This window comes from Pungitius pungitius, chromosome 3 (assembly GCF_949316345.1).
Source record: "Pungitius pungitius chromosome 3, fPunPun2.1, whole genome shotgun sequence".
NCBI classification, from domain to species: Eukaryota; Metazoa; Chordata; class Actinopteri; order Perciformes; family Gasterosteidae; genus Pungitius; species Pungitius pungitius.
Window position 1 is genome coordinate 28,012,261 of NC_084902.1, and position 26,628 is coordinate 28,038,888.

The 26,628-nt window shown below is 51.2% G+C and overlaps 4 protein-coding genes across 5 annotated transcripts; all 4 read left to right on the forward strand.

Annotated features, from left to right (window-relative positions):
• The first annotated feature begins 1,569 nt into the window (after nt 1–1,569).
• pjvk (pejvakin) lies at nt 1,570–3,422 on the forward strand. Of its 2 annotated transcripts, XM_037477089.2 has the most exons (6): nt 1,570–1,780; nt 1,888–2,083; nt 2,242–2,383; nt 2,495–2,612; nt 2,895–3,038; nt 3,121–3,422. In XM_037477089.2, exons 1-6 carry the CDS (start codon nt 1,570–1,572, stop codon nt 3,420–3,422), a joined length of 1,113 nt encoding a protein of 370 aa, XP_037332986.2. The 2 variants fall into 2 exon arrangements, with proteins under 2 accessions (XP_037332986.2, XP_037332994.2); XM_037477097.2 differs by lacking the exon at nt 2,895–3,038.
• Nucleotides 3,423–4,165: 743 nt separating this feature from the next.
• pwp2h (PWP2 small subunit processome component) lies at nt 4,166–9,337 on the forward strand. Its single transcript, XM_037475340.2, has 21 exons — nt 4,166–4,355; nt 4,697–4,809; nt 4,928–5,022; nt 5,114–5,213; nt 5,348–5,491; nt 5,596–5,731; nt 5,810–6,030; nt 6,170–6,313; nt 6,402–6,472; nt 6,541–6,677; nt 6,763–6,911; nt 7,003–7,150; nt 7,235–7,385; nt 7,475–7,655; nt 7,741–7,888; nt 7,970–8,078; nt 8,200–8,265; nt 8,351–8,569; nt 8,653–8,803; nt 8,897–8,971; nt 9,069–9,337. The coding sequence occupies exons 1-21, from the start codon at nt 4,338–4,340 to the stop codon at nt 9,226–9,228; spliced, it is 2,736 nt and encodes a 911-aa protein (XP_037331237.2). The 5' UTR covers nt 4,166–4,337; the 3' UTR covers nt 9,229–9,337.
• Nucleotides 9,338–11,004: 1,667 nt separating this feature from the next.
• On the forward strand, nt 11,005–15,279 carry eed (embryonic ectoderm development). Its single transcript, XM_037476676.2, has 12 exons — nt 11,005–11,168; nt 11,926–12,078; nt 12,171–12,263; nt 12,414–12,479; nt 12,786–12,911; nt 13,012–13,093; nt 13,270–13,361; nt 13,449–13,582; nt 13,674–13,779; nt 13,874–14,032; nt 14,128–14,201; nt 14,309–15,279. Exons 1-12 carry the CDS (start codon nt 11,049–11,051, stop codon nt 14,433–14,435), a joined length of 1,332 nt encoding a protein of 443 aa, XP_037332573.1. The 5' UTR covers nt 11,005–11,048; the 3' UTR covers nt 14,436–15,279.
• A 321-nt stretch (nt 15,280–15,600) lies between these two features.
• Nucleotides 15,601–25,164, forward strand: atp7b (ATPase copper transporting beta). The gene is made up of 21 exons (XM_037474906.2): nt 15,601–15,784; nt 17,509–18,274; nt 18,794–19,003; nt 19,072–19,235; nt 19,321–19,482; nt 19,570–19,643; nt 19,818–20,001; nt 20,076–20,309; nt 20,393–20,484; nt 20,576–20,703; nt 21,063–21,217; nt 21,301–21,435; nt 21,528–21,722; nt 21,832–22,014; nt 22,106–22,289; nt 22,799–22,939; nt 23,035–23,177; nt 23,260–23,463; nt 23,554–23,671; nt 23,777–23,879; nt 24,025–25,164. Exons 1-21 carry the CDS (start codon nt 15,641–15,643, stop codon nt 24,236–24,238), a joined length of 3,933 nt encoding a protein of 1,310 aa, XP_037330803.2. The 5' UTR covers nt 15,601–15,640; the 3' UTR covers nt 24,239–25,164.
• The last annotated feature ends 1,464 nt before the right edge of the window (nt 25,165–26,628 follow it).

The following is a 26,628-nucleotide window of genomic DNA, read 5'->3' on the forward strand; positions in this document are numbered from 1 at the left end:
AATTTGATAACATGTTGTTATTGTGTTAGCAGCTTGTTGCGCTGCCCTCTAGTGGCGAAATGAACTACTGCAGGCACTGCATGCAGAGAATATGGTTGTTGAGTATAATGTGAAGTATGGAGATGTTTGTTTACATCACACAACTGAAGCTCAACTAAAGATTTTCAAAACTGATGAATTGTTGGTATTTGTACTGTATAAGTTGTATCTAAAAATCATTTTTTGACGAATAAAACACCCTCAGACAAAAATAAACGTTTATTTTGCCATATTCCGTAAATTATTGTCAAATCTGTACGGTCCAGTTTGAGTGGTTTACAATGTGCATGTTACATTCATCTGATGTGTTTTCCAGTGCAAAGCTCTGCCAGGTCGGTGTCCAGGAGGTATGATGTGCAGGAGGTAGAGAGAACAAAACAAACATCTTTCCAAGAGTCTCCACTGGTGACACGTGCACTGAAACCGTGTTCTCGACATTCAGAGTTATCTAATCCTTCCTAAAGATGAGGAGGATTTCCCTCGTTTCCTTTGCTGGGAACATCTCGGGTTCAGGAAGTGTTAAAGCTGGGAGCAGACTGATTTCCCATCAAGGAGCCGGAGAGAGCCACACGGGACGGAAAGTGAAGCAGATGGGAAGACAGTTCCTGCTTCAGATGAGACCTCAGCTTCCTTACCTTTTCCCTAGAACAGACCTTCTGACCATTTGACAGCTCCTGCAGATAATTCCAGGTGAAAGCCCTGTGTACCGATTCACTTAATACACTTATGGAAACTGAAGACATTCAATATCCAATGCTAAAAGTCCTGGCTGCGTGCCGAGAGTAAATTGCAGTGTGATGATGCCTTTTATAGCTTCTAAGAAACTACGCGAGCTCGCTTGGCCGAGACGTGAGAGGAATTACAGGGAGTGTAATGCATAGAAAACTGACACTGACCGTGACTTCTTACATGTGGCGTTCAAAACCTAAAAACACACCAGCTATTTCTGGAGGTACAGACTACACAGCGGTGCAACCACAGCAGAGATCAGCCCATGATCATGTGTGCAGCACACACACACGCACACACACACACGCACACACACACACGCTCTGCAGAGACAGACCACCAGGACATTATGTAAACTGAACTAAAAAGACTGTTAGAGAAATGTATGCAGCCTCAGGGGCGAGCATTTGGATGACCTTTCTAATTAGTTGTGAAAACAACACGTGAAACCGAGGCTGTTTAATTGTATGTTTTAGCTTAATTCATTTAATCTCTGAACAGAAGAAAGAGCTTTTAGCAGGTGAGCAGTTTGAGATAAAGTGCTGGTAAAAAGTGTTTGATTCCCCAGTGATGACTTTTTTCCCCTCCTCCTTTTGTCATGTGACAGGAAGCTGCAGGCCCACAATGACCTGTTAACACACACCTCGTCCCATATCCTCTTACACACCACCTGCATTATTTAACATTCCACAAGTCCGTAAGAACAGCCTGGAAATCGGCTCCCCCCCCCCCCGCTGAGGAGAGCACGGACTTGAGCGCCACCGCCTCGCGCGCCTCGCTTCATCTCGCGCCGCTCGAAACATGTTCGCCGCCGCCACCAAGAACTTCGTGAAGCAGGTCGGGGACACCGGGAGGCTGATCCCCGTCCCGGGCCTGAGCGAGGCCGACCGCTACCAGCCGCTGAGCCTGGTGACCAGGAAGAGGAAGAGGCACTTCTGGAGGAAGAACAAGTACGCCTCCACCGCCTTCTCGCTGAAGGACATCCTGGTGGGGCAGAAGGAGATCACGGCAGGTACAGGAGAATCGGAGCTTTTGTTGTCCTCGCGCTTTGTGAGAACATCAAGCCGAAGCACATTCTTACAACAACAAAACGCAGCTTTCTCTCTGTTTGTGGAACAGGAGTGTCTTCTTATCAGCTCCTCAACTACGAGGACAAATCCGACGTGGCCCTCAACGGTCGCTTAGGAAACCACCTTGTCAACGACGTGGGGTTCAACATCAGCGGCTCGGACTCCGTCGCCGTCAAGGCCTCCTTTGGCATCGTCACCAAACACGAGCTGGAGGTGCCGACTCTCCTGCGAGAGCTCAACTCCAGGTGACAGCTGTTTAGATGCCTGACCTTTTGACCTCCTTGTGGCAGAGGTGAAGTGAGAAGACGGGTTTCCTTCGGGGAGGATGAAAACAACGTGGTGTTATTTTACACCGGCGCACAAAGTTAATTGCGTTGGAAATGTATTGTTTTCGGTGTTTCAGGAAGGTGGACCTGGATCACTGCCTGGTGCGTCAGTCCAAGGGCAGCGGTCGGACCGTCCTCTGCGTGGTGGTGGAGAGCATCCGAACCACCCGCCAGTGCTCGCTGAGCGTCCACGCCGGCATGAGAGGGACCACCATGAGGGTAAACCTGGGACGCGACTTATAACCCTTTTCATCTGATCGTCTTTGATGTCACGAGAAGGCTCTCGGGCCTCTGCTCCGCCCGGGCGGCTCACTCTCTCTTGTGCTGCAGTTTCAGATCGACGACGGCAGGAACCCCAAAGGCCGAGACAAGGCCATCGTCATCCCGGCACACACCACCATCGCCTTCAGCATCTGCCAGCTGTTCGTTCGGCTGGACGGGCGACTCGGTAGGGACGGGGGGAAGTTTGAGGAGGCACGGTGGCAAACACGTTCTTCTAACTTCCTGCTCTCGCCGTGATCTCTCAGATGAACGAGAACGCGTGGCTCTCTTGGTGGTTTGTCTGATGTGTTTTCCGTGCCTGATTCATGTGTCTAATGCAGCAGAACAAATTGCCTCAGCGTGTGTCAACCACATTATAGGTCCAAGGATATTGAGTAAATCCGCCCCCTTGTTTTTGACCATCTGCATGGCGGCATCCCTGAGCCCCCATCTTCTTCCTCCGTGTCAGATATCTGCGTAGCTCCAGGGTCTCAAGGTGGATTCGAGCGGGAGCAGATCCGGGAGCAGCTGGGCGGCTACATCGGCCACTTCTCCGTGGGTCGACTGCGCCGGTTCCTCTCTGGAATCATCTACGGAAACCCCTTCAGATCAGGTACAGCAATGACATCTACTGCACTTTAAAAGCCCCAGCACCCCCACCACATGTTTGCCTGTCATCCTAACCCCCTGAGCAGAAAACCAAACATTCGAGGGGCTCACCCACTCCGACACGTACATGGACGACATGGTCACCGACTACTACGAGAAGGCCGCCAGCATGACGGACGTGTCCACCGCCTACCTGAGGGACAGCTCCCACACACGGGTCAACCTCCTCAAGCACAACATCCCCAAGGGGCCCTGCGCGCTCTGCGGCATGGGCAACCAGAGGCGGGAGACCGTCTACGGCTGTCTGGAGTGCACCCCCGGGGGCCAGAAATACGTACGGCTGCACGTCGTGCCCTGTTTCGACCTCTGGCACAAAACGCTGAGGTGATGTCAGAAAGCGCCGCGTGCAAAAAGATGTGAAACTGTTTACCAAGCTGCTTTTTGAGATGGTTGTTCTTATCGTCTTTCAAATAAAACTCATGAAGACCGAACACGTTTCCAGTGAAAGATCTGTTAATATATTTGCGGTGTCATCTCTCACTTTGCAGTATCGTTTTCAGAATACCTTTAGCATGGAGGCATTTGTACACATGTGCTGTGTGCTTACTGCAGCTGCTGAATTATTCAGCGGGGGGGGGGGGGTAAATGAAGAGGAGGGATCGCGTGAAGGACAGCTTCAGCCGGCTTTTGTTAAGCTCCAGGTGTGTCATTTATCTTGGGCGCGGCTTCTTGCTTGCACTGTGTCCAGTGTGCGTGTATTCAGGACTAGTGGCTTTTTCCACTTTCATTCACTCTGATGGAAATCTTGTTGCTGTTGTAATTTAATTAACTTTAAATGAATTCAGGAAATTTTTGCTCTTTTATATCGAAGCTGCTGAAACCTTTGAATTAATATTTGAATTAAGGTTGCAGTGTAACTTAATTTGATCTAGTCCCCCAAATATAATAATGACACTGCCAAAAGGTGTATATAATACTACCGTGATACTAGAGATATAGTACTAATTTCTTAATGGGAATTTCTGAACGATCTCAAGAGTAAATGGTGTATGTTTTACACAATAAATACGTTATTTGTAATTGTATCCGCAGTCATTTGCCCGCCGGGCCGCTGGGGGGCGCTGACGCCCAGTTGAACTCAAACCGGATGCGTAAAGTGTCAACAACATGCTAACACGTGTGAGCCGGTGGAGGAAGAAGCATGTGTAACATTAACCACATATTTTTACTTCTGGGGAGAAATATTAGTCATTAAAAAGAAGATATATATATATATATCTGCGTTTAAGGGTTATTCAGAAAAATGAAGTTTGCGTATAAGGTAAGTCACTGCTAGCTGAGTTTCATCTTTGGAGTCGTCCGTGAACGTCACAAAAAACTTCATTCAGAAAATGTTCAATCGGCATCTCTGTTCCTAATACATCGTGATTATTATTTTAGAGTTTATATTGTCGTTTTGGCATTGCATACGTAGCTTCGGCAGGATTCAATCAATTTGACATTCAATCAATATAATACATTGTTATTGTCTGAAGCGTTTAAATAAAGTACTAACTTTGCGTTTACCACAACACGATGCTCTTTACGCGGCTCGCGAGGGAATCCTTTACGAAGACGCAAATCCTAAATCAAGTGATTTGTGTAACGTGTCTTTGGTTTTAGTTCTCCAACCTGCTCGGAGCAGTGTATCGTCAGGGCAACCTGAGCTTCTCCAAGGATGGAAACGCTGTGATCAGTCCGGTTGGAAACAGAGTCTCTGTGTTCGACCTGAAAAAGTAAGTCGTTGAAAAACCAACGTGGTTTTCAGTTTTTCGTGTCATTTTCAAGGTTTGTGTTGCGTACACAAAGTCATCATAAAGTCTGATTCTTTCGTTTTTCTATCCTGCTGCGTAGCAACACGTCTGAGACGTTACCCGTCTCCACCATCAAAAACATAACGTCCGTGGGTCTCTCTCCTGACGGCGCTTTAGCCGTCGTGGTGGATGAAGGCAAGAGGAAAAACCTTGTGTCATTTTCTTATGTTCGCCTCGCCCGAAGCCTCAAAATAAAACCCCCAAATTGCGTCTCTGCGTCACACAGACGGCGCGGCGCTGTTGGTCAGCCTCGTCACCCGAGCCGTGCTCCATCACTTCCACTTCCACAAGCCCGTGAGCAGCATCCGCTTCTCCCCCGATGGCAGGTAGAGACGTCCGCCCCGCTACGGATCGCCGTGGCGAGAACCGCGTCCAGCGACTCGTCATATCCGATACACACAGATCCCGTTGCTGCTTTTACGAGCCACTGAAGAGATGTTTTTTTTTTTTTTGTTCTCAGGAAGTTCGTGGTGACAAAGGAGAACGTCGCTCTGATGTACCACGCTCCCGGAAAGCAGCGCGAGTTCAACGCCTTCGCGCTGGACAAGAGCTACTACGGCCCCTACGACGAGACCACCTGCATCGACTGGACGGACGACTCCAAGTGAGTCGATCAGGCAGCGGAGCGCTCACAAAGCCCGAGTGAAACCAACCGCATCGCCATCATCATCATCATCATCATCACCATTTTTGACCTCTGTCCCCCAGGTGTTTCGTGGTGGGCAGCAAAGACATGTCGACGTGGGTGTTTGGTGCAGAGCGCTGGGCCAACCTCATCTACTACTCCCTCGGGGGACACAAGGACCTCATCGTGGGCTGCTTCTTCGAGAAGGACAGCCTGGACGTGAGCATCCGAAGGGCACACGTGGTTTTTGGGTTCAAATGGAACGGAGTGTGGGAACATGTCAATCTTTGTGTCCAGCTGTACACGGTGAGCCAGGACGGGACGCTGTGTGTGTGGGAGAGCGACACCGAGCTGGACGAGCTCGTCCTGAAGAAGCACCGGGACGAACCCAAGCCCCCGAGGCAGGGAGAGGAAGAGGAGGAGGAGGACAGAGCGGAGGGAGAGGTCATCAGGGGGAAGGCCGGCGCTCCCGACGAGAAGGACGCGACCAAAAACGTTCGCTACAAACAGATGAGCAAGTAAGTGACTCCTCAAAAAGCCCTGATTCCAAACCCTCTAACTGACGTTCATACTTTACGGGTCCCTCATCCCCGTCCCCGTGTTTGTCCCTCGGCTGCTTTAGCGCCATGACGACGCTCCCTTCTGCTCCTCTTTCAGACACTTCTTCAACAAGGAGGGCGACTTCAACAACCTGACGGCGGCCGCCTACCACAAGCCGAGCCGCATCCTGGTCACCGGCTTCGCCTCGGGGATCTTCCACCTGCACGAACTCCCGGAGTTCAACCTCATTCACTCGCTGAGGTGCGAGGGCGGATTTAGGGGAGGAATGTGCACGATTTTACTACGCGGTGAAAAGAAGCAGGACTAAACATGGCGCTTCTTCTCCCAGTATTTCCCAGCAGAGGATCACCTCGGTGGCCATAAACAGCTCTGGGGACTGGATCGGCTTCGGGTGCTCAGGTAAGCCGGAGGTCTTGTTGTTTCCGTCGCTCAATAAGCACCTGACTCAATGCAATGCGTCTGGTCAGGGATGGGTCAGCTGCTGGTGTGGGAGTGGCAGAGCGAGTCGTACGTCTTCAAGCAGCAGGGCCACTTCAACAACATGGCGGCGCTGGCCTACTCCCCCGACGGGCAGTACATCGCGACGGGAGGCGACGACGGCAAAGTCAGTGACTCCTCCCCCAACAGTGACGTGGTAACCACGCAGCTGCAGGGGTCCGAGGGTAAAGAGGCCGCTTTCATCTCCGCAGGTCAAGGTGTGGAACACCAACAGCGGCCTGTGCTTCGTGACCTTCACGGAGCACACCAGCAGCGTCACCAACGTCACCTTCACCTCCAGCGGCTTCGTCGTCGTCAGCGCCTCGTTGGACGGGACGGTCCGGGCCTACGACCTGCACAGGTGACTCTCGGGAGACGCTCGAAACGTGGGGAGGGGGGGGGGCGGGGGGCCTCGGCCGTGAAATCAACGCCTGTTCGTCTGCGTCTTCCAGGTACAGGAACTTCCGGACGTTCGCCTCGCCGCGGCCGGCGCAGTTCGCCTCGCTCGCCGTGGACGCCGGCGGCGAGCTGGTGAGCGCCGGGGCCCAGGACTCCTTCGAGATCTTCCTGTGGTCCATGCAGACCGGCAGGCTGCTGGAGGTGAGCGCATGTTGATGCCGATGTTCACCTGGCTGGTGTTTTGAAGAGGCTCTTACCCCCACCCCCCCCCCCTGTGGTGACCAGGTCCTCGCGGGCCACGAGGGTCCGGTTAGCTGCTTATGTTTCAGCCCGGTCCGGTCCATCCTGGCCAGCGCCTCGTGGGACCGCACCGTGCGGCTGTGGGACATGGCGGACAGCTGGCAGGTCAAAGAGACGCTGCCCCTCACCTCCGACGGTAAGCGTGCGCTCTCTTTCCGCGCTGACCCCGCGCCGCTCTCTCTCTCTCTGTGCGCGTGGCGTGACTCCGCCCCCTTCCCGCCCCAGGTCTGTCGGTGACCTACCGGCCCGACGGCCAGGAGCTGGCCGTGGCCACTCTGAACGGGGAGATCTCTTTCTGGAACCCGGACACCGCCTCGCAGACCGGCTCCGTGGTCGGGCGCCACGACCTGGAGACGGGCCGCAAGGAGACGGACAAGATCTCCGCCAAGCAGTCGGCGAAGTGCAAGTGGGTGCCGCCGCGTTTGTTTGTTTACGTCCCTTCTGGCGGGTTCTACGACCCAGGCCGTGTCCTCTGTCTCCTCCGCGTCCAGGTCCTTCACGTCGCTGTGCTACTCCGCGGACGGGGACTCGGTTCTGGCGGGGGGCCAGTCCAAGTTCGTCTGCATCTACAACGTCAAGGAGCAGATGCTCATGAAGAAGTTTGAGATCTCCTGCAACCTGTCCTTCGATGCCATGGAGGTAGCGTAAAAACGCACCTTTTAAAGTTTCGTACCTGTTCCTCGCGAACGTGGCCCTTGAACCGGTTTGGTGGCCCTGCAGGAGTTCCTGGACCGGCGGAAGATGACGGAGTTCGGCAGCCTGGCTCTGGTGGACGAGGGAGCAGGAGACGGGGACGGGGTGAACATCAGCCTCCCCGGAGTCAGGAGAGGTAGGAGGCCGCCCCCGACCTTCAGTCCCTGCCTCGTCTGCTCCTGTCGTCCCTTCGTGTGTCTTTGCTTCATTTTCTGCACATCAAAAAACATGTTGATTCTTCTTGCGCGCCTCTGCAGGTGATATGAGTTCTCGACACTTCAAGCCGGAGATCAGAGTGAGCTCGCTGCGGTTCTCCCCCACGGGTAGGGAACAGAGACATTCACCAAACCAAACGAGACGCAAGCGGAGAGGAACCCCGTCCTCACTGGTCTGTAACTCTGCTCTCAGGTCGCAGCTGGGCGGCCACCACCACCGAGGGCCTGCTGGTCTACTCCATGGACGGGTCTCTGGTCTTTGACCCCTACGACCTCGACCTGGACGTGACGCCGGCCAGCATACGCAAGCAGCTGCGGCTCCAGGAGTGGGCGTCGGCCATCGTCCTGGCGTTCAGACTGAACGAGAAAGCCCTGAAGCAGGAAGTGCTGGAGACGGTTCCACACGCGCAGGGTGAGTCCTGAATGTTCTGCGCAGGATTTACTCCCTCCGGAAGGCGTCGGCCTCTGAGTGCTACGGGTTGTTTTGGGTTCCAGTCCCGGTGGTCTGCGGCTCTCTGCCTGACATCTACGTTGAGAAGCTGCTGGGCTTCGTGGCGGCGAGTCTGGAGAAGTCTGGTCACCTGCAGTTCTACATGACGTGGGCCCAGAGCCTGCTCATGCTGCACGGGCAGAAGCTCAAGAACAGGTCGGCTGCCAGTCCGTCACATCTGGAAGATTGATAGCGTCTCATCATGTGTTGGTGGGTCAATGTGACTGATTCCATTGGTCTTGTGGGCAGGTCTGGAGCCATACTGCCAACGCTCCAGGCGCTCCAGAAGAGCATCCAGAGGCACTTTGACAGCCTGTCCAAACTGTAAGTCTCGCCATCTCCTGTGTCTGATCCTTTTAAAGTTGTTTGCTACTTGATGTTGTTGTACAAGTGTCCGGTGTGAACTCCTTTCTTTCCACAGGTGTGATTTTAACATGTACAACATTCGTTACGCGGCGGCCCTGTCGAAGCAGAGGGGCGTAAAGAGACAAGCTGAGGAAGAGGAGGAGGAGGAAGATGATGAAGAGCTGTCAGAGGAGATGAGCGTGGCCTCCCTGGAGGATGCAGACATAATGCTGTAGGCCTGAAGCCAATCCCACATGACTGATACAGGACAATAATGAACTACATTTAACAGCAAACAAAATATCTACTTAAACTGTTGTTTTTTAAATAAATACATGTTTGTTATTATGTCTTCTTTGGCCTGTATACAGTTTGGCTGCTCTGCACACTTTCGTTCATAATGCCAGTTATCTATCATAATATGTCTCAGGGTTTAATTATGTTGCACTGTCCTTTTGTCTAGAGTTTGAGAACTTTCGCATCCATTTTAACCTCTAAATGTACACAGAAACAATGCTAATTTAATTAATCGTTTATCAGACTGTTGTATGTATAATTTATTTAGGGAGTTACAGAATGCTATTACTTGTGTCAATAATCACATTTAGTCACTACCTTCTGATAGTGTGTCTCACATGCTTTTTTTTAGTGCTTCAACCGGAAATATTAGATGTATATAATGCAGCTAACTTGGTAATGATTCGGGTGTAGTGGTTGACTGTGGTCACTAGAGGACGTCAAAGCTCATGCTAAATGTCTACCATTGCTTTGATCTAGACAAACTCTTTAGCGTTGTTGATAACGTTGCGTAAGCAGTTACTAGTTGGTCTTTAGTATGAAGAATTTGCTCGTTTGCTTGACATATAATCACACTCATTTATTTGTAGTTTAACAGAATGCAGTTGGTTGCAGTTGTATCGCTATCGTCGATAATCATTAGCCTACATCGCCCTCCTGTGGTGCAAGTGCTCAATTACGCCTCACACGCTTTTATTTTGAACGCTTCAACCGGAAATATTAGATGTATATAATGCAGCTGACTTGGTAATTATACGGGTGTAGTGGTTGTCTGTGGCCACCAGAGGGCGTCAAACCTCATGCTAAATGTCTACCATTGCTTTTATCTAGAACGTATTGATTGTACGCTGTTTATCTAACTGGATGATACAATTGTTTTATTTGTAGACCCTGGCCGATACAAACCTTTGCTCTAGATCTACCAATATTAAATGTACACTTACAAACTTTGTATCGCTGTAGCCAACAATAACTAGTAAATTGCAAGTTGGCTAAGTTGTACTACGCCGTATTTCCCATTGTTGTTTGCATCTTTTACTTCATCTTTACAGACTGCAGTTACAGTTGTGTCACTATCGCCATTAATCATATGAGGGCTCTGGTAGTCAGAGTGAATAGCATGCGCTTTTCTTTTGCATGATTTAACCTGAAGTATTGATTGTTTAGAGTTCTGACGTTACACATGATGGCCACAAGAGGGAGCTAACACTCAGGCTATAAATGTAATATTACTTTGACAAATACTTGGTGCTGCTGTATCGCTGTTGCTAATCCGCAATAAAAATGAATATAAACTTTCTTCTGGTGGTCAAAGTGCATAGTTAAAAACTCTTCATCATCCAATATTTTTAATAGTTCAACCAAAATTACTAATTGTATTACATTTCTCTCGCTTGATAGTACCACCGTTGTAGTATGGCCACTAATGCAAATGTATTACTCCGAGATAACACTTACTTGTATCGTTTATTTTTATATTTATAGAAAGTAGTTCTAGTCGTACAGTTGTATCACTATTGCAAATAATCAGGCGTACAGACTGCCCATCGGGTGGTCAAAAACCTAATGAAAAACAATGGGCTTTTATTTTTCAACAATTCCACCGGAAGCATTCATTTTATCTATCACGATGGTACCACGGTTGTAGTTCATGACTGTGGCCAATGGCTCTGCTTTGACTTTAATGTAAGATTGTAAAAACCACAATACCCAGCAGCCCTTGCGGCAGCAGAGCGGAAAAGGTGGAGTCTGATCCAAAATGAGGGAAAATAAGAACATGTCCGAGTCCCACTCTCAAGCGGGAAAAGAAATACCGGCGAAAAAACAAAAACTAAGCAGTGACGAGAACAGTAACCCTGATTTATCAGGAGACGAGAATGTAAGCATTTAAAATGTGTTGTATATTCGGCAAAAACGACTCATAAATCGCCCCAAGTGAGTTAGCACCGTGCTAAGGTAGTCCACCGGCTAAAGTGTTTAGCTAGCATCTTTGTGTATCTGTGCCGGCTAGATGCATCTAAGCTTAAGGTGATATTAACTATTTAAGTCCGACCGGACGACCGAAGACATGCATTAGCTTCGTGTTGTGTCCACATACGCGTTGTTTTTATGTTCACACTACTGCCATTCACGTTCAATCAGGCATTAGCGTTAGCATTAGCATCTACGATCAGTTAATCAGGAGTGATGACCTGAGATCGCTTCTGAATTCAGGGTGGGGAGGTTGAAGAAACGTAAACCGGGGTTGATGAGGAGTGGCTGGCCAACCGTATTACGTCTTGTAGCTACTTCTGCAAATGTGACTGATCTCCTGTTAGCCGACGTAAGCTACAAAACATGTTTATGTTGCTGTGGTTAAAGGGGAGGGACTCTGCTCAGGTGTAATACACATTAATCTAACGCCATTCTTTAATTTGCAAGATGACGTTCCCCGTGTGCGCTGTAGCTTGTCGGTAATGTGACCACACAGACCTCAATCCTGGTCAGAGTAAACCATACTATCATGCATCCGGTAAAGCATGAATGTTGGTCATTCCTGCAGGAGAAACTTGTCTACACATCACGTGTGTGTGTGTGTGTGTGTGTGTGTGTGTGTGTGTGTGTGTGTGTGTGTGTGTGTGTGTGTGCACCAACAGGATGATGCTGTCAGTGTGGAGAGTGGGACCAACGCAGAGCGCCCCGACACACCCACCAACACCGCCAACGCCCCGGGCAGAAAGAGCTGGGGCAAGGGCAAGTGGAAGTCCAAAAAGTGCAAATATTCCTTCAAATGTGTCAACAGCCTGAGGGTGAGTGCTGAGCCGCGTGTATTCATTTGTTATCGAAACATAAGCGGGTCCGTACGAGCACTTTGTTAATCACAGCGTCATGGTTTCCGCAGGAGGACCACGGACAGCCGCTGTTTGGGGTCCAGTTTAACTGGCACAGCAAGGAGGGAGACCCGCTGGTGTTTGCCACAGTGGGGAGTAACCGGGTAAGTGGTGACGAGGCGGCACTTGGGTGCTAAGAGATGAACGTGATACTCATGACTGTCATCTTCTGTTTGGGCATCGCCGTGTATTTTTTTGTATTTTCATTTGTTGTCTTTTGTTCCATATTTGACTAATGCTGTCTTCTCCACCAGGTAACTCTATATGAATGTCACTCTCAGGGAGAAGTAAGACTCTTGCAGTCTTATGTCGATGCAGATGTATCCTTTCACCTCATCATTGTCACTCAGACACATTTCAGGTCCCGTTGCTTTGGTTTTAAACCCCTGATATTTAGCTGTACTATCCACAATGACTGGATCGTTAGACGACATGTCATTAGACAAAGAAAAAAAACGTGCAAATTGCTCCGCAGTCACAGACCAGTTTGTCAATGTTTATAGGAATTTCATGTGAGATTCTGTCACAGATTTTGAACGAGTGCATCTCTGCCGGGGAGGGACCTTATAGTTTGTTTTTAAACATCACTGAGAGGTTGTTGTTTTTTTGACCGAGCTTGTGTAAAGACAGAGGAGAACTTCTACACGTGCGCGTGGACCTACGACACCAACACCAGCCACCCGCTGCTGGCCGTCGCCGGGTCCCGTGGCATCATCCGGGTGATCAACCACATCACAATGCAATGCATCAAGGTACCGCTCGCCTCAGACCACGGCCCGGAGAAAAGCGCTATTCGGTATTTATCTGAATCGTCTTCTCTAATTTTTTCCCTTTTCCTGCGTTGAAACCCAGCATTACGTCGGTCACGGAAACGCCATCAATGAGCTTAAGTTTCACCCGAGGGATCCAAATCTCCTTCTGTCTGTTAGCAAAGGTAAAGCACCTACAATAATGTCAACTTTCTGACGCGAATCACTCGTCCAAGACGTCTTGCTTCCTTCTTTATGTCAGAAGCACGTCTATAAAGTTGTCTGCTGATGTTTGTTGAACCACAAACACGATTATGATCCAGGTTTATGTTCTATTAAAGGCTTGATTTGCTTCCCCCAGATCACGCTCTGCGTCTGTGGAACATACAGACGGACACGCTGGTGGCCATATTTGGTGGTGTGGAAGGTCATCGCGATGAAGTCCTGAGTGCTGTGAGTTTTTTACCGCAATCGGAACAAGAAATGGACCTGAAACTAAAACCCTGGATTTAATGATCTATTCTATTCACCCTGCTGCAGGATTTTGATCTTCTGGGTGAAAAGATAATGTCATGTGGGATGGACCACTCCTTAAAGCTTTGGAGGATCAATTCCGAGAGGATGCAGAAAGCCATCCGAGGGTCTTATGAGTACAATCCATCGAAGACCAACCGGTACGAATACCACCACCTGACCACCTCAGCGCTCACTGACGTAGGCAGTCACGTGACCATGTGCTCTGTGCTCCCCCCCTCCCCCTCTCAGGCCTTTTGTCTCACAGAAGATTCACTTCCCCGACTTCTCGACACGAGACATCCACAGGAACTACGTGGACTGTGTGCGGTGGCTCGGCGATCTCATCCTCTCAAAGGCAAGTGAGCCCCGAGTGTAGAGCTAATATCTAATCACAAACTGCTCCACGAGGCCGCCAGCGCTCTCGAGACCTAACTCGCTCCTCCCTGCAGTCCTGCGAGAACGCCATTGTCTGCTGGAAACCGGGAAAGATGGAGGAGGACCTCGATCACATTAAACCAAATGAGTCAAATGTGACGGTTCTGGGCCGCTTCGATTACAGCCAGTGTGACATTTGGTACATGCGCTTCTCCATGGACTTCTGGCAGAAGGTGAGGTCCTCATTTATTTATCTGAGCGGCAATCGTTGATGTCCCGCGTTGTTTGGTGGTTCAGCTCCGTTGTCTCCTGTGACGCTCGTGTTTAGATGCTGGCTCTGGGAAACCAGGTGGGAAAGCTCTACGTTTGGGACCTGGAAGTGGAAGACCCACACAAAGCCAAGTGAGTCAAAACCGTCCCCGCAGGTGGACGGGAGCTTTTTAATGGCAAGTGCGACCCCCCCCCCCCCCCCCCCTCGTTGACTTGTCTCCCCTCTCCGCCCCCCCCAGGTGCACCACGCTGACCCTCCCCAAATGCACGTCGGCCATCCGGCAGACCAGCTTCAGCCGGGACAGTGGCATCCTGATCGCCGTGTGCGACGACGCCTCCATCTGGCGCTGGGACCGCCAGCGCTGAGGAGCCCACGCTGCTTCCCGTCCTCCCCCTCCCCCCCCCCCGTCGCCGCTTGTCGTTCAGATTCACGCAGGGCAAGAAACGTCTGCTTGAACATTTAATTATTTAAAAAGAAGCGAGAGAAGGGGATTGCTTTTTTTTTTTGTCATGGTTTCTGCCCCTCTGGGAGTTCTTCCTTTCACGTGAACTTTTCTGAGCCGCAACACACACAAACAAAAAGATGGAACGTCTGTCCAAACGATAGGAAAGTAAAAAAAAAAAATGAATCTGGATTTAAATGTACTATAACAGCATGTATTGGACTTCAGGTTCTTGCCCCGTGCGTGCCTTCTAGATTTCTATGCATCTCCTTCATTGACAGTGAATCAATAACACCCAGACAAGTGGAATCGTCTCAATCCACTGGCAGGTTTTGTTTTATCAACACAAAACAGATAAAACGCCCAAAGAAGGACTTTCTTTGCAGTGGGGCACATTTTATATTCACTAGTACACACACAAAATGAAGAATTGTGTCCTTTTATTAACCACATTCCTTTGTTTGCGTCGATGACTTCTCTCTTCCCGCTTCCACAAACACACTCTCTGACTGGAGGCTTCGAGGACACTCAATAAAATGTATTTTATAAATATTTATACTTGAGTCAGTTTGTGCCGCTATTCGGTTTTGCTCCTCGACACTTTGACAAGTCTGATGAAAAACTGCGGTTTTGCGTTTCTCTAATTTGGCTTTTGTTTTGAAATTACTTAATCCCGCTATAAAATAAGGTCTGGTTTATTCACTACTTGTATTTCAAACTTTTGGGATTTGAATAAAAGTATTTTTCTACAAGTACCGTGGTTTGTATGTCTAACCCCCCCCCCCCCCCCCCCAAAGGACTACAAACATCCCCACAAGTTGTAGTTTAATGCATTAATGTGTGTTGCATGTCATTTCTTTTTGCAGAAGTGATGTGATTGCAAGCCGTGTGCAGGCTTTTCTCAATCATAACCAACAAAAGGGGGGGGGGGGCCCCTCCCTTTAAAAAAAAGAAAAGAAAAAGCTCTTAACTCGAAAAGTGAACTTAGATGTGACGTTTCGCCGGAGCGCGCTCTCCTCCTCCAGGAACACGACGCGTCGCTTCGCCCCGTGCGGACTCCGACCCTTCGCCCCCCCCACCCCCCTCACCCTCTCCGACTCCTGAGAGGCAAAGATAAGCCGCGCGAACATGTTTTCGCCCAAAAGGCCGTCCAAGCGCGTCCCAAAGTCGTCCGGGGAGCAGATCCGCATGGTGGACTGCCGCTGCGCGCCGGACTGCGCCTGCGGCCCCTCGGAGTGCCCCGGCGGGGGGCACTGCGCGCGAGATCTACAGGTAGGCCCTTCTCCCCGGGGGGGGAAAGAGAAGCATGGACCTCCACCCCGCAGGTCTGGTGGTGGAGGTCCATGTGTGTGGCTGCATGGAGGTCTGCTGATGACACACGGAGGGGGACGAAGAAACACGCCGTTTTGCTTCTGCTGTCGGGGAAAAATATTTATCCCTCCGCTTCGGATCGAACTTTGGACATTTAGGTTTTTACTATGAAAAATGTTCAGTCATTTATTTAAAAAAAACCCGATGCATTTGAGCTGATTGAACCAGTTGAAATCTGTACGGGCACATTTGGGTTACACGAAGTCGACCTGCACCGTATTTACATCTGGCCTGTTTGCTTCTTTTGCTTTAGGAACTCTCTCTTCGGCAGTTGATCAATAGACAAAAAGTAAAATACTTTTCTCTGAAACGTGACGGGAGCATAACGTGTAAATACTCTGGAGTGCAAGTATCCTTAACATTGCCCTTCATTTGTTTGATGAGTTAATTGGAAAACAAGAAGTACTTTTTCTGGCTTGTAGTGGAATCCTGTCTGGTTTTATTGCTCCTACGTGTCCCATTGCTCTTAGTCAGCAGGTGAAGGAAGTTCGTGGTTGTGCTCAGGTGTCCTGCTCCTGTTTCCCTGTAGGTTGAATGCTCTTATTGTCTGTTGTTGGGTCAGAGGCCAAATCAATCATGCGAGTCACTGAATCTGAGACCGGTTTAGGACGAGAGGGACATCGAATACGCACGAGATTGTTTCTTTTACACATTGATACTGGCTGTGTTTTATAAACATAGAATTCAATGGATGTTTTTTACGAAGCCAATTGATCATTCTTATTAATACAATTAGATCTCATTTCTTGATTGATTTTTTTTTTTAATTAGTCTTCTGTCTTTTGGACCTCCTGACACACCTTCAGGTGCCCCTGAACCAGCAGCTGTATGACTTCCTGTTTCCGCTGGCGTCGCGGGTTGTAACGGGGGCCCCCGATGTACCTGGGAAAGGGTTGTGGTGATTTGCCGTGTGAGGCGTTTGAACTTTGAACGGGTGACAGCACTCCTGAGCCCAGATGTCAACATGCCAGTGTTTGACTAAGTCACCCTAGCCTCCGTAGCTTGCATTTCACGTCGCAGTGATTTGTTATTCTCCCAAAGGATTGTGGGTCTCCTCTACTGCGCCTCACTTTCCAGACAGCCTCCAGTTTGCTGTTTTCAAGTCCTAAAATGCATTCCACATTAAAGTGGAGTCATTTGGCTCTTCCCTCTGTGGCTGAAAGTAAAGCGGCTCCTTCGGTTCAGTGAGGCGCCCGTTGCTTTTAAGAAGAGTCACGTTGGGAGATTATGTGAAGGGCCGGTCATGTGGATTTTACGCCCTGTTTGACCCCCCCCCCCCCCCCTCCTCTTTTGAGCTGACAGCCTTTGAGAAGTGTTTTCCAGGTAAACTCCTGCAGTGGCTTGTGTCTGTGCTTGAGATTTTTAAGAGGCCTCATTCTCAGGGAGATTAAAACTCTTCACGTGACAAACTGATGTTTTACTCACAAAGCTCGAGTCTCATATTGTAGACAAACTATTTGATTGTATTAACCGAAGCCTGATTTGATTCTTTCCAGGTTTGCATTCATTTGCATGTGAAAGTAGTTTGTCTTTAGGATTCTCGCACACTTTTAAACCCCTCACTATATCTCGTATTCTTACAGCCCCCCTGAGATTATGAAGGTGACTTTCTCTCCTCTTTCCAGGAGAATGGCCTTCGCATCGAGAAACAAGGCCTCGACAACTTGGCCTACGAGTACGGGAGTCCCAGCGAGCGCCGTCCCCCGCCCGAAGCGGCCTCCGGGGCCACATTTAAACTCCTGGGACTGGCCCCCGGGGGCCACCGGGCCCGGGCCGTCGAGAGCAGCGTGTGCCGCCTCCACGGCGTCCTCGCCGCCAGCTTGTCTTCGGCCAGCGGCTTGGCCCAAGTGGACTACGACGCCTCGGCCGTCAGCGCCACGCAGATCGCCCTGGAGCTCCAGAGGCTGGGACTCGACGTGGAGTCGGCGGTGCGCGTCGGCGTGGACGGGATGCGCTGCCGGTCCTGCGCGCAGGCCATCGAGGGGCGGGTCGGCGCCCGGCCCGGGGTGTCGCGCGTCCAGGTGTCCCTGCGGGACGCCGCGGCGCTCATCGTGTATCGGCCCCTCGTCGTGACCCAGCAGGAGCTGAGGGACGCCATCGAGGAAATGGGCTTCGGCGCCTCCGTGGCAGCCGGCGATCCGGCCGCGCGCGGCGGCGCCTTCTGGCAGGGGGACGCGCCGCTCTCCACCGCGACCATCTGGATTGTGGGGATGACTTGCGACTCGTGCGTGCGGTCCATCGAAGGGAGGATCTCTCAGGTGACTGGCGTGCGCTCCCTGGCGGTGTCACTGAAGGAGGGAAAGGGGACGGTAACCTTCGACCCCAGCCTGACGGAGCCGGAGCTGCTCAGGGCGGCAGTGGAAGACATGGGCTTTGAGGCGTCGCTCCAAGGTTGGCAGACGGGTTTGTGTTCGGGATAATCTGACAGAAGAAAGGCGCTTTATTTTGAAAAGACAATGGGAGTCTCATTGTTTTTTGTATTTTAGACGTGTTTCCGTCTTAAAATATATTGTAAGACCTGGTGCCCAGGTGGCCCCTGTACATTATGAGCAGGAGTACTTTGATTAAATTCTTTTCAGCATCCCTCAATCCAATCTCCTCTGGTTGCCCGGGAAACCAGACAAAGCACGTTGTAGTGCGACATGAAGGGCTCTTACTCTGCCCGAGGCGTTCTTGTTGGATTTAATGACGAAAGCAACTTCTCGAGGCATTGAACGAGCTCTGAAAGCAGGTTTTACAGCAGTCGTGTATCGTTTACATCTTGGTTGCTTTATTGCTTTGCTAATCGATCCATATGGAAGCAAATGAGTCTTAAATATGCGCCATTACAAAAATAACCACGTATTCCTCTGAACCGTGTAGTAGAAGTATGAAGCACTTTTTGCTCTGACTTTGTTCCTGCTTCTACAGAACCTACATCTGCAAAGATCATCCAGCCCCATCCAAAGTCCGACCTCTCCGACTTGCAACCGCCCGTCGAGGCGGCAGTCGACAGTGGCGCCGGACCGCCGGCGGCGCCTGAACGCCGGACCAAAGCGCAAAAATGCTTCATCCGCGTGACGGGGATGACCTGCGCCTCCTGTGTGGCCAACATTGAGGGGAACCTGCACAAACACGAGGGTAAAGCCGGCGCGGGGCGTTGTGATCATGTGACGCGGAGCTTCCGTTCACCCACGTTCCGCTTCCAGGGATCCTCTCGGCGTTGGTGTCCCTCATGGCCGGAAAGGCGGAGGTGAAGTACGACGCGGACGTCCTGGACGCCGCGGCCGTGACTCGGCTCATAGGAGACCTGGGCTTCGGAGCCCAGCTGATGGAGGACAAAGCAGGGACGGACGGGAAGCTGGACCTCACGGTGAGTCAACCCCAGGAGAATAAAAGACGCTTACTGTTCCTCTGTGTTCCCAGAGCTTTAACACCACCGGCCTCCACGCCTGTAGATAACCGGCATGACGTGTGCATCGTGTGTGCACAACATTGAGTCCACGCTCACCTCCACCAAAGGGATCACCGTGGCCTCCGTCGCCCTGGCAACCAAGAAAGCCCACGTCCAGTTTGATCCGGAAGTGCTGGGAGCTCGAGATATCACCAAGATCATCCAGGTGGCGATCGCGTTCCCTTTGAATCCTCCGCCGCTATGAGGCAGGGATTCTACGGTCTAACCCGGTTCACGTGTGTCGTTAATCCAGAGTCTCGGATTCGAGGCCAATCTGGTGAAGGCGAGCTTCAGAAACAACCTGGATCACACCCAGGAAATACGACAGCAAGTATCTGTTTTTAAAATGTCTTTCAAATATCATCTCCAAGGCCACAAGAATTGTGTTACCTAAACCTCGATTTAAAGTGGGTGCACATTGGATCATGTAGAAATTGACCCACTTCGGACGAACAGATGTCATATCGCCTCTCGGGGGGACTCAAACCCATGTCTGTCCAGGTGGAAGAACTCCTTCCTTCTCAGCCTGGTTTTCGGCGTGCCCGTCATGGGCCTCATGATCTACATGATGGTGATGGACAGCCAGCACCAGGAACACGGAGGCTCAATGCCCGAGGAGCAGAACCTGCTGCCCGGCCTCTCCCTCCTCAACCTGGCCTTCTTCCTGCTCTGCACACCTGTGCAGGTGAGGGGACGTGTTTTTGATCTATTGACGAGCTCTAGTAAAAAAACAAATAAATGCCTTGTTCCCTCCTGCAGATCTTTGGAGGCCGATACTTCTACATCCAGGCGTACCGCTCGCTGAAACACCGCACCGCCAACATGGACGTGCTCATCGTGTTGGCCACCTCCGTCGCCTACGCCTACTCCTGCGTGGTCCTGGTCGTGGCCATGGCCGAGCGGGCCAGCCAGAGCCCCGTCACCTTTTTCGACACTCCGCCCATGCTGTTTGTGTTCATCGCGCTGGGCCGATGGCTGGAGCACGTCGCTAAAGTGTGTGCAACAGTAACTGTTCTAATTTATGAGTGTATTTGTCTTTTAGAAATGTCTTTAATGTCTATGAATATGGTAAATAGAGTAAAACCTCAGAGGCGTTGGCCAAGTTGATGTCGCTTCAAGCTACCGATGCCACAGTGGTCACTTTGGGACGAGACCACTCCGTCATCAGGTGAGCAGGGCGCCTATACACGCTCTCCCTCTTGAGAGGTCACAATGCTGGACGTGGGCTCCCTAACTGTCGGCGCCTCGATGCCCCCCAGCGAGGAGCAGGTGGTGGTGGAGCTGGTGCAGCGGGGCGACGTCATCAAAGTCGCTCCGGGAGGAAAGTTCCCCGTCGACGGGAGGGTGATTGAGGGAAACTCCATGGCAGACGAGTCCCTGATCACAGGTAGGAGGACGGCACCGGGGACCGGGGACGGATGTAAACTTGTTTGATTCCGTCTCGTATGATTCAGCTGATTCAGCGTAGTGTTTGAACTAAACTCATTTATTTTTCAAAGAGAAGTTTGCAGCAATCGTTCTTCTTTTGTCGCGAAGTAAATGCTGTAAAAAGTTAAGTGAACTCTCCGTTTTGTATTTTTAATGGATGCATTAGCGGGAACCATCCAATCTGATTTAACAGCCTCTTAAAAATGTCCCATTAGTTTGTCCTATTTAAGAAAAAAGGACCCCTTTTTGATTAAACATTATGATTTGATCCGTCGCTCCCTTCATCTCGGTCGGCCTCTCTTCTTCTGTGGTGGTCAGGGGAGCCGATGCCTGTCGGTAAGAAGGTGGGCAGTCTGGTGATTGCCGGCTCCATCAACGCTCACGGTGCTCTCCTGGTGGAGGCCACCCACGTGGGTTCCGACACGACTCTGTCCCAAATCGTGAAGCTGGTGGAAGAGGCCCAGACCTCAAAGGTGAGCTCGTGCAGGAGTTCTCTTTCTTTTGGTCCAAGTCAACGTTGTTTGTCGGCATTCAAAAAACCGATGATGTTCCTCAGGCCCCCATCCAGCAGTTTGCAGACAGGCTCAGCGGCTACTTCGTGCCCTTCATAGTTGTCGTCTCGCTGCTGACGCTGGTGGCGTGGCTGGCGATCGGGTTTGTCAACTTTGACATTGTGAAGGAGAACTTCCCGGTAGGCCCGCTCGCATTCGTAACAAAAAAAGGTTGCTTTCAAACCGAAAAACAATGGGCCTCGCTCCAGTGACACGTTCTCTCCCTCCCCAGGGCTACAACCAGAACATCTCCAAGGCGGAGGTCATCGTCCGCTTTGCCTTCCAGGCCTCCATCACCGTCCTGTCCATCGCCTGCCCCTGCTCTCTGGGGTTGGCGACCCCGACGGCTGTCATGGTGGGCACGGGGGTCGGAGCTCAGAACGGGATCCTTATTAAAGGAGGCGAGCCGCTGGAGATGGCCCACAAGGCAATGCTGCTTTAATCTCTCTTTAATCTGATCAGGGAGATCACAAAACGTCTAGTGAAGATTGAAACTCCAGCTGGAGTCATCCCCTCCGCCTTTCTGCTCCCGTCAGATCGACGTGGTGATGTTCGACAAAACCGGCACCATCACACACGGCGTCCCCCGGGTGACCCGCGTGCTGGTGCTGTGGGAGGTGGCCCGCATGCCCCTGAGGAGGATCCTGGCGTTGGTCGGCACGGCGGAGGCCAGCAGCGAGCACCCGCTGGGCGCCGCCGTGGCCAGGCACTGCAAACAGGTGCCGGCGGCGGCGGCGCCGCCAGTGTTTTTCAGACCCGACGGCGCCGCCGGGTCGCTCATCCGTCCTGTGTGCCCTTCCTCCCTCTCAGGAGCTGGCCAGTGAGCTGCTGGGCTACTGCCAGGACTTCCAGGCCGTGCCCGGTTGTGGGATCGGCTGCCGGGTTTCGAACGTAGAACATCTGCTGCTGGACCCGAGCGAAGAGCGCTTCCTCCTGCCGGGCGCCACCGCCGACGAGAGCAGCCTGCCGGCCGCGGCCGAGCCCCCGCCCGCAGGTCCCGTGGCTGTTAGGGTCCAGGCTCGCCGTTTGCACACAGGCTTGAATTTGTGTCGTTTGCCAAAACAAACACATGGAACGCCAGTCAGTTATTTGAGTAGAAATCCCCCTTAAAATCCTAAATAATAGCGTGCGACAGTTACAGAGGTCACAGGTCCAATTCCCATACCTTTAGCTTCGAACACACCTATTCATTAATAATTCAAGGCAATACTACGGTTCAGGTTTCAATTTCAGGGTGCTGAAAATGTATATTTTTCAATTTTTTAAATTAAGTAATAATAGTAATAGGGGTACCCTAGAGGTTTTAAGTAAAATAATTAATCAAACAATATAATAATTAATTTATCCATTAACTAAATTGTAAATAATCAACCTAATAGAACTTAATAGAAACCTGTGAATTGTACTTATGAAAGACTGATGCTTTTGTTTAATTACATCTCAATACAGACTAAATGAGCTATTTCACATAACCCACATACAAAACTCTGTCCTCCCTTCCAGGCGAGCCCCAGTCCTTCTCCGTCCTCATTGGGAACCGGGAGTGGATGAGGAGGAACGGCCACCACATCGGAGCGGACGTCGACGCCGCCATGTCCAGCCACGAGTCAAAGGGACAGACCGCCATACTGGTAGCGATCGATGGTGAGGATGGAGGGGAAAAAAAGAACCAGTAACACCCCCTCGGATCTCTGGTCTCACACTTCCCGCCGCGTGTTTTGCGCGTGGACCCTCCGCAGGTGTGCTGTGTGCCATGTTCGCCGTCGCGGACACGGTGAAGGCGGAGTCGGCGTTGGCGGTGCACACGCTCCGAAGCATGGGCATCGAGGTGGCGATGATAACCGGAGACAACAGGCGCACCGCGAAGGCCATCGCCGCACAGGTACGCCTCGCTCGCGCCGCCTTCCACGCGGAGAAAAAAAAACGACACGCGGTGGAGTCAAAAGCGCTGTCGCCGATCGCAGGTGGGCATCGCCAAGGTGTACGCGGAGGTGCTGCCCTCGCACAAGGTGGCGAAGGTGCAGGAGCTGCAGGAGCGAGGCCGGCGAGTGGCCATGGTGGGGGACGGCGTCAACGACTCGCCCGCCCTCGCCCGCGCCGACCTCGGCATCGCCATCGGCACGGGCACCGACGTGGCCATCGAGGCGGCCGACATCGTCCTCATCCGAGTAAGTGGACGCGACCGCCGCCGGCGGGGGTTTCCCCCGGACGCGACGCGCCGTCTTCTAACCTGGACGTTCCCCCCCCCCCCCCCCCAGAACAACCTGCTGGACGTGGTGGCCAGCATCGAGCTGTCCAAGAAGACGGTGCGGAGGATCAGGACCAACTTCGTCTTCGCCCTCGTCTACAACCTGGTGGGGATCCCCTTCGCCGCAGGTGAGGGGGGGGGGGGGGGACGACGACGACGACTCGCGCCGCATTCGGAGCGCGAACCGCCTGGCGCTCGGCTCTCTGATTGATTGCGATTCTGCCGGTGGTCAGGTGTGTTCATGCCGGCCGGCGTGGTGCTGCAGCCCTGGATGGGCTCCGCTGCGATGGCCGCCTCGTCCGTCTCGGTGGTCCTGTCGTCTTTGATGCTGAAGATGTGAGTTCTCCGACGGGACATTGATTGACACGCTGTGCGTGCATCGCATCTTCACTTTGTTCCTCTCGCCGAAAAGGCGTTTGGCGGCTGAAGGTCAACCAAATAACCGTCTCGTCCCCCCCCCCTCCCCCTCCCCCTCCTTCAGGTACAAAAAAACCTCGGCGGAGCAGTACGAGGCGCGGGCGCTGGGCCTCGCGAGGAGCCTCCGCTCGTCGCTGATCAGCACACACGTGGGTCCGGGCGGCCCCGCCCTCCCCGCCGGGACGCGGGAGCCGGCGGGCCGGAGCGCCGCCGAGCCGGACGTCCGGGTGCCGGCCGCCAACGGCGTCCGGGGGCGGGACGACCTGGACGTGTTGTAAAGGGAAAAGTGTCTGTGTCACTGAAACCGAATCTGTCTTTCCAGCTGAGGGGGAAATAGTTCTTGAAAGATTCATATGTAGAACGCGGGATGTTATTTATAGAAGTGAAGAAGTGGAGGCCGGACTTTCTGGACTTTTCTTACCAATGTATTTTGAGCCGGGCCAGAGGTAATTAATGGATTGTATTAATCAAATGATTAGTGGACCAGAAGCATTAGTTTCACAAAAGATGTATAGCTTTTAGGGTTCTAAATATGACCTTTTTCACACGTGGAAGCAGATGTAATTCATCTTTATAGATCCGGTGACGCCTGTAGCCCATGTGAGCTTTGTCTCTGGGTGGAATCGGTCTTCTCGTTCCTTCTAGTTCTACCGGCGCTGCACGTATGTTGCTGCTCAGCTTCTGTTTGGTTCTGTGGTGCGACGCGGAGCGGCAGATTGAATGTCTGCTCTCTCTCCGTCTGTGGTGTTTTTTTCTGTTTTCGAGCTGTTCTTTTGTGTTTCAGAGGGAGATGTGAGCTTGTGGATGGGATCATTGAAGAGATAATGTCTTTTTGATTGAAGATGCCACAGCAAATCCAGCCTTAAATTTAGCTCACTGAGAATCTATTGGTCTGTTTCTTCTTTTTTTTATTTGATTCATGAATGTGGATTTACCTCAACAACTTGTGTTATTCTATAGGGACAGATTTTACTGATGATTTGCATTGTGTAAATCACAATTTGAGCTTAATAGGTTGTCAAAATGTATTTTACAGCAGTGTTATATAGGGGCGCAGCACGCTGGGGAGTCCTCTGCTGGCTCAGCTATGCATCTGTAATTTTGGTGCCTTACAAAAATAACCCCAGACGAGTCCGACAATCAGACGCATAGAAACAAAACCCTGACAGATGGCGTGAAGGTGTAAGCTGCATTTATTTATTTAGTTTTGAGTATCTAAGAGAGGGAGAAAACTCACACTTGTCGAAAGTGTGGCGGTCCGTGCCCTTGACTTTGACAGCGTGAGGGTGCAAATCCTCCAATAACCAGTAAGGTCAAAGAGGATCAAGTCAGCCTTCCATCTAAGCTGACGACGCCCAATTACAGCGCCGGAGGTAGGACTACTTTTCCTGAGGACAAATATAACAAGAAGTCTTGAACTGGTCCAGAGGAAGGCTGTATCGCTTCCTGATTCCCGAGGCTTGAGAAAGGGTGCGTGTCGCAGTACTGTCACTCAATTTAAACATCTGCACACATGTGACCCGAGAACAGTTGGAGGAGGAAGAGATTAGGATGATGTAAGCAGCGGGATGTTACACATTTTACTCTGCAGAGGAACACTTAGCACTGGTATGGTGTTTTCTTTTTCTTTTTTTTACACAGCTCGGAGCATTAGGACACAGGCACCCGGTTCCACTTATTCACCACACGTTCACACCACATTAAGACAACGACGCCTGAAAGCTGCAGCTGATCCGATCACGGGAGGGCCGTTTTTTAATTGCGTCAGGTGTGTGAGAGCTGCTCTAAATCAGTGAGGACTCCACGTGGGGAACACCACCTCAAGCAGGAAGTGATGAGGGGATTCACACGAATCCTCTTGAGCGTGTTCGTGAAGAAAGAAAGAAAGAGAAAGAAAGAAAGGGAAATTGACTGAAGCTTAACAGCTGCTGTTGATGGTGAGTTTGTTTACGTGTAAAAAAAAAATCTTTCATCGGGTGAACTGTATCTTAATAGTGTAATTTGTTTTGCTGATTAAGTAGCTGAGATCATTTGGTTCACTTAAAGAGATCCTGACTGTGAGGCAGTGAAACCTACAAGCCTGCACTCATTAGCCTGCTGATGTTTTCTGGTTTACGGGAGGTCATTGTGTGGAGACAGAGGTTGGCTGACGTAATATGCAAATGTACTAAATCTCCATAAAGGTCGAATACCATTAATCAAAGAGACTGTGCCGATTGCTATTAACATACTGATTGCCAAAAAATGAAGAGAACCCTCGGATGATTTAGAGACTTTTGTTCCTGTGGCTTCACGTTTTGTGCCCTATTTGGGAATATAATCTGTGGTCAATTTGAGGAACAAACGTGCCTTTCGCTCGCCATCAATGTTTACGAAATGTCCCGCATGCAACAGTCTGGTATAGAGAAAAAAAAAAGGAGGACCCCGGGAGATTGTGTTGAATAAGTCGTATCTCTACATATTGCATAACCAACCTTTTTTAATTTGCACGTCTGGGAGTGTTAAAGAATACAGACGCGAGCCGTTTCCTTTTGCCGCGTACGTAGCGCTAATGAAGGGCCACTCGTTCCTCTGACCTCAACCGCACCCGGCCAATTACTGGCATTTGGTTGATTGCGATGTGTGCCACGGCCCTCGGGGCGTGTGAAACAAAGTGGCGCGTGGACTG